The following is a 5,361-nucleotide window of genomic DNA, read 5'->3' as shown; positions in this document are numbered from 1 at the left end:
TTCAGGGAAACTTACCTTATACAATTTCTAGCCAAATTCTAGAAACAAAAACAATTTTTTGAAAACCAATCTTTTTAGTTCTTACAATTTGACTTGGTTTCTGAAAACATTGGTAACAAATGGATAACAAAACATAGAAACTTTTGGGTGGAAGTAGTGCTATAAACTTAATTTTCAAAAACAAAAAAATGAAAGACCAAATGGTTACCAAACTGGACCGACTATGACTTTTTTATGTCCATATCTGTTGTGTATGGCAGATTTTTACACTAATAAATTTTCTTCATACTGTGATTGAGGCAGCTCCCTTGCGCTAGTAGAAGGTATAAAGAGGTTTTGAAAGCAGAAGCGAATTGATAAGTTGATAAAAGGAGGTATGTTTTTCATATCAGATGTTAAATGAGCACCATTTACCAATGTTGAAATATGTCATGGAAACTAATCTCATGTGTAAGAAAACAACTACAAGAACTACAAGAATTAGCTTTATTTAGAACATCCAGTTATTTTAGGCAGGAAAGGGAGAAACTGGTAATATATCAAAGGATTTTGAACATGATTGCTACTGTATTACGTGGAAGGAAAGAATCAATTTGACTATATTGCTGGTGCTCATTGCTTGATTCTGCTATGATTGTTGATTGAGGTCCTACAATGGCTGCCACAATAAGAGGGGTTGTGATGGTCGTAGTTTTTTCCAACACCACTTTACTGAAAGCCAAAAGTATGCCACCTGCATAAAGCAGATGCAATGAAACAACTCCGTTATCCGTTTGACAAAGAATAACACACTAACATTCTTATTCAATCCAAATTCAATTGGTTCGCATTGTCCCATTTTCAGTGCAGTGCACCATGTTTTTAAGCAAAATTCAGTGTGAAAAATCTTGGACAATGACTTGTGATTAATGCAACAACTTAAGCAATGAAACTGAAATTTGTGGTGTCAACTGCAGAGATGTGGATAATGAGAGGAGAAGACATGAACAAAACCATGTGAAAGGGTCTACTCAAATACACAACCACCAGACATCAATACCCCACTTAGCCATTGGAAACACCACTATTCACCAGCGAAACTCTCCTGTCAAAAACTCTATAAATGAAACTACCAGATGGCCTTCAAACATCAAATTCAATTCAAATATATTGAAGCTCTAGTTCCTCCTCTAGTTGGTTCCGTGCCAATCCAATTCAAACTTTAAGCGTTTCTTACAGTCTTCCATCTCTAAAAGATGGGGATTCGATTGCTATCCCTGGTTCCTCATGCCAAGCAAATCCTCAAGATGCAGGTAGGCATCACCAAAAGTCAGAAGGATGTTCCAAAAGGCCATGTAGCCGTATATGTGGGAGAGATGCAAAGGAAGCGATTCGTGGTTCCAATATCATACTTGAACCATCCATCATTCCAGCAATTGCTTAGCCATGCAGAGGAAGAGTTTGGCTTCCATCATCCGCAGGGGGGTCTAACAATTCCTTGCAAAGTGGATGCCTTTATTGATCTCACTTTAAGATTGCAAGTATTTTGAAGTACAAAGAGTGAAGGGAAACCTTTCTGTTCCTAATATTATTTTTTTTCAGGATTTTCCTGATTCATTCAGCTTTTGACTCATACAAGAATTTTGTACAATGTAAAACCTTCCTGCCTGAAAATGAGTGGCGTTGTAAAGGTGCATTTACTAACAAAACAGAATCGAAATAATAGACAAATTCAGGATGAATTTCTACCTAGTTTTTTCTTTGGTTCTACTGTGATAGGTATCCAGGCTCTGGACAGCATGAAAATTTGTTGCTAGATGAATTATATATCAACAAAGTAACTGAATATTATATTGAAACGTTGAAACATCAAACATATGCAAGAGAACTGAATTGGCAAGGAATCACATGCCTTTGTGAATTTTAGCATTCATGTAAAATGACTTTGTTCAAAAAGAGAAGCAAAGCAAAGAAAGTAAAGTTGACCTCTTTCCCCCATCTCTTAATGTTCTAACTGTAAAAGATTTTTCCACAAACATTTAGTTTGGCTAAACTTTGGAGAAAAAAAAAGGAGAATATATGGATCGAAATGTTCCAATCTGCTGAGTTTTGTTGAGCTGTGATTGTTGGTCTGTATGCTTCTTCTCGACCTGTTTGAAACTGAATACTCGTCCTTTGCCCCTCATTATATCTTTGATAAATTGACCCTTTTCTCATGGAATGTGATTTTTCTAAATAAAAATTATTTCCACGATTTATTGATTATATTATCTTTATTTTGATAGAACCTGCAATGTTCTCTGTCAAGACTCAAGAGAGCTAGCATTGTTACAACCTGTAAGACAAATTTTCAGCTTCCTGCATCAGCAACCTAGATTTATAATGAACTTAAATATCGATCTATGAATAAGATTGTTTTTTTTGGTACTGTGATTGGGGCAGCCCCCATCTCAAGAAGGTATTAGTTTTGAAAAGAAAAAACGAAGGGTAGAGGTACTGGTTTCATATCAAGTAGAATTGACAGGATCTTTATACATTGGTGTTATGATCTTCCATAGCAGATGTCACATGAGCACCATTTTCCAATGTTGAAAATCTTCAAGGATGTTAGAAAAACTTTGAGGGGTAATTCAGAATATATGCGGGATGTTAGAAATTCTTTTTTAAGACATTTGATGGTAATTCAGAATATATGCGGGATATTGTGACATGTTTGTTGGTTAGTTGGAATTATGAAAGCTTATGTTTATGCCATGGAATTTCGATATTATGTATTGTTGTAGTGTTTACTTGATGCATGAATTGTGAGACTTTTCTGAAACCTAAGCATGATTTAAGACTTTGATTGTATGCTTATGCCTATGTGAGACTGATAGTGACTGTTAGCATTTTTATTGGGCTATGCACATTGCATGTTGTGAGCCTTTGAGTTCACATCTTATGCATATACGGTGTTCCCCTTATATTTATGACTATGTCTCTCTGGGGTCACTACCTATGAAAGTATGCCTTCGGGTCTGCCCCTTATGCTTATGCGTATGCTTATGCCTATGATGTGTTATGCACTTGAGTCCTGATAGAAAAGCTAACAGTTCACCTAGTGAACCCAGTAGTGGGTCACTTACTGGGTATACTTATATACTCATCATTTTCTCTCCATGTTTTTCAGGTAAAGATAAAGATAGACCCACAAATGACATGAGGGATTAGTGACCCGGTCATTGGGATGTAATATTGCTTCTGCACTTATGTTTTGTTTGGTAGAGTCTGGTTTAGGAGTCCAGCATTTTCAAACTCTTTGGTTATTTCATTTATGCATTGTTAATTTGTTTGTTTGCTCAATTTATTCTATATGTGAGTCAGGGGTACCCCGAACGATGCTTTCAGGATTTTATTGTTTGAGCTTTATTTAATGGAGTAAAAATTTTATTTCTTTTATTTAATTTTTCTTCGAGAAATTTATTGTCAAGCCTATGCATGGATCTAGTAGCATCTTAGAAGTATAATGGAAAGTTGGGTCGTTATTATTGGTGGTTGCTTTTCAGTTTTTTTATTTTCCTTTTCTTTTTTTGTAGTTTTATAGTGGCCATTGTTTCTCTGTACTTGAAGGAGGCATGTCAATCAAAGTTGTTTGAAAGGTTATCTCTATTTGGTTATATTTGTTGTTTGTATCTTTTCTTTTTCTCTCCTTTTGGGAATTTGTATCTTCTAAACTTTTATTCATTTTCATTACATCAATGACAAGTTGTTTCTTGTTTCAAAAAGTACCGATCAATTTTTGTCTATCCATGCTCAAGAAACGTTTCACTGTTGGGTCTAAGCTTTTGAGTGGTGGGAATTTGGATCTTCCTCAACTTATATTTCTGATGTTATTCATGGTTGAAGTTTGAAAACCCTCCGTAGACATCCCACGCAATTGCCTCGAGACACAATTAAAAGCTCATGCTAAGGCATGGTACTTATTGTGCACAGGATTGCTTTCCACTCATGACCGGAAAGCTATCACTTTTTGTGTAATATATCTCTAAGGAGAGGTGATTTGATGTGTGTAAGACAATTTATGCTGAACTTCATAGCTGTGCTGAGAAATCTTGAGCTTTTTCTTCCCTTAAGGTGCAAAGACCAATGTACATCTCACATCGATTGTTGGAAGAAAGATAAACACCAAAATCATTAAGAAAGACTCTACTTCCACCTGTTATAGCAGTCTGTTAAACCTCTACAAACTCAAAAGGTTGATGAGTAGTATGTTTAACATATTTACGTGAGCCTCATTAGCAACCCCACTTGGTGGAATCCATTTAGATGAGGATGTGGTGGTTGAACCATTTAGAGGAACAGCCTCATGCTTATTGGTAATACGTGCAAGGGAGGGATCAAATCTAATACTAAAACGATCTCTTCAATGAAACTTTAGCAAATCATTTTTTTTTTTTTTTCTCTTTTTCCTTACTTTTCCAGTTTGTCTTCGCCCTTCGGGTTGGAGCATGTAGAAGAAAGTGGTCAAACAGATTTTCAGAGTTGATGTGCAATTCATCAATATGATCTCCATCACTGGTGCTTCATGGTAAATGCCTAGGAGGCAATGGTGAAATAAATGTAATGGCTGTCAAAGAAAGTAGTGATATGGTTCTCATAATTCTTTCCCTCACTTGTAAATTTCATGCCCAGATGCATCTGCCAATAGAAATAGATGCAATACAACTACTACATTGGTCAAAGAAAAACAAGTAAAAATCCTATTTCAGTTGATTGGCTTTAAAATTAAAGTACTCTTATGCATATGTTTCTTTTCCTTAATTCAGTGAAAGGTATCATTTCTTGTTAAAAGAAATTAAATACTCTGATGTACCAGGCCAGGACTGAGGAGTACAAACAATGAGAAATAAGATGTCAAGTGATCTATAATTTGACATGTCTACAGTTGGGGCGTTCTTTGACCTGGACTTGTAAGTCCAATTAACTTGTGGTGTTCTTCTTTTACCTAGACACTGAGTCCAATGGTGTAACCAGTGGCGCTTTCGTGGAAAGCTAATCACATGGACGTTCTTTTCTTCCATGTTCAACGTGACCCATTCTGTCAATAAGCATTTAATTTAGAGGAAAAAGCTTGGAGTCTGTACGCATTCAATTCAGATTGAAAAGCTTGGACAATGATCTGACTTTTGATACTCGAACAACTTAGCCAATTAAAATGAAAATTTGTGGTGCAAACTGAAGAGAATGTGGAGGGTGAGAGAAGGAATTAGATGCGACTTTTCCAAGTAGAACAAAACCATGTGAATGGGCTTACTCAAATACCTTACCATCAGACTTCAATACCCCACTTGCCCATGTGAACACCATCACACCAGTATTATAACCCTTCATTCAGAAACTCTA

At 36.0% G+C, this 5,361-nt stretch overlaps 1 protein-coding gene across 1 annotated transcript; it reads left to right on the top strand.

Moving 5' to 3' along the window:
- Positions 1 to 1,104: 1,104 nt before the first annotated feature.
- On the top strand, positions 1,105 to 1,848 carry LOC120087747 (auxin-responsive protein SAUR24-like). The gene has a single exon (XM_039044636.1). The coding sequence runs from the start codon at positions 1,236 to 1,238 to the stop codon at positions 1,527 to 1,529; it is 294 nt and encodes a 97-aa protein (XP_038900564.1). The 5' UTR covers positions 1,105 to 1,235; the 3' UTR covers positions 1,530 to 1,848.
- The last annotated feature ends 3,513 nt before the right edge of the window (positions 1,849 to 5,361 follow it).

The sequence above is a fragment of the Benincasa hispida genome, chromosome 10 (genome assembly GCF_009727055.1).
Source record: "Benincasa hispida cultivar B227 chromosome 10, ASM972705v1, whole genome shotgun sequence".
NCBI lineage: Eukaryota > Viridiplantae > Streptophyta > Magnoliopsida > Cucurbitales > Cucurbitaceae > Benincasa > Benincasa hispida.
This window is presented reverse-complemented; position numbering and strand designations above follow the sequence as displayed.

What these genes read in the sequence shown, in the direction of transcription:
- LOC120087747 (XM_039044636.1), top strand. Translation starts at nt 1,236, where the DNA reads ATGGGGATTCGATTGCTATCCCTGGTTCCTCATGCCAAGCAAATCCTC.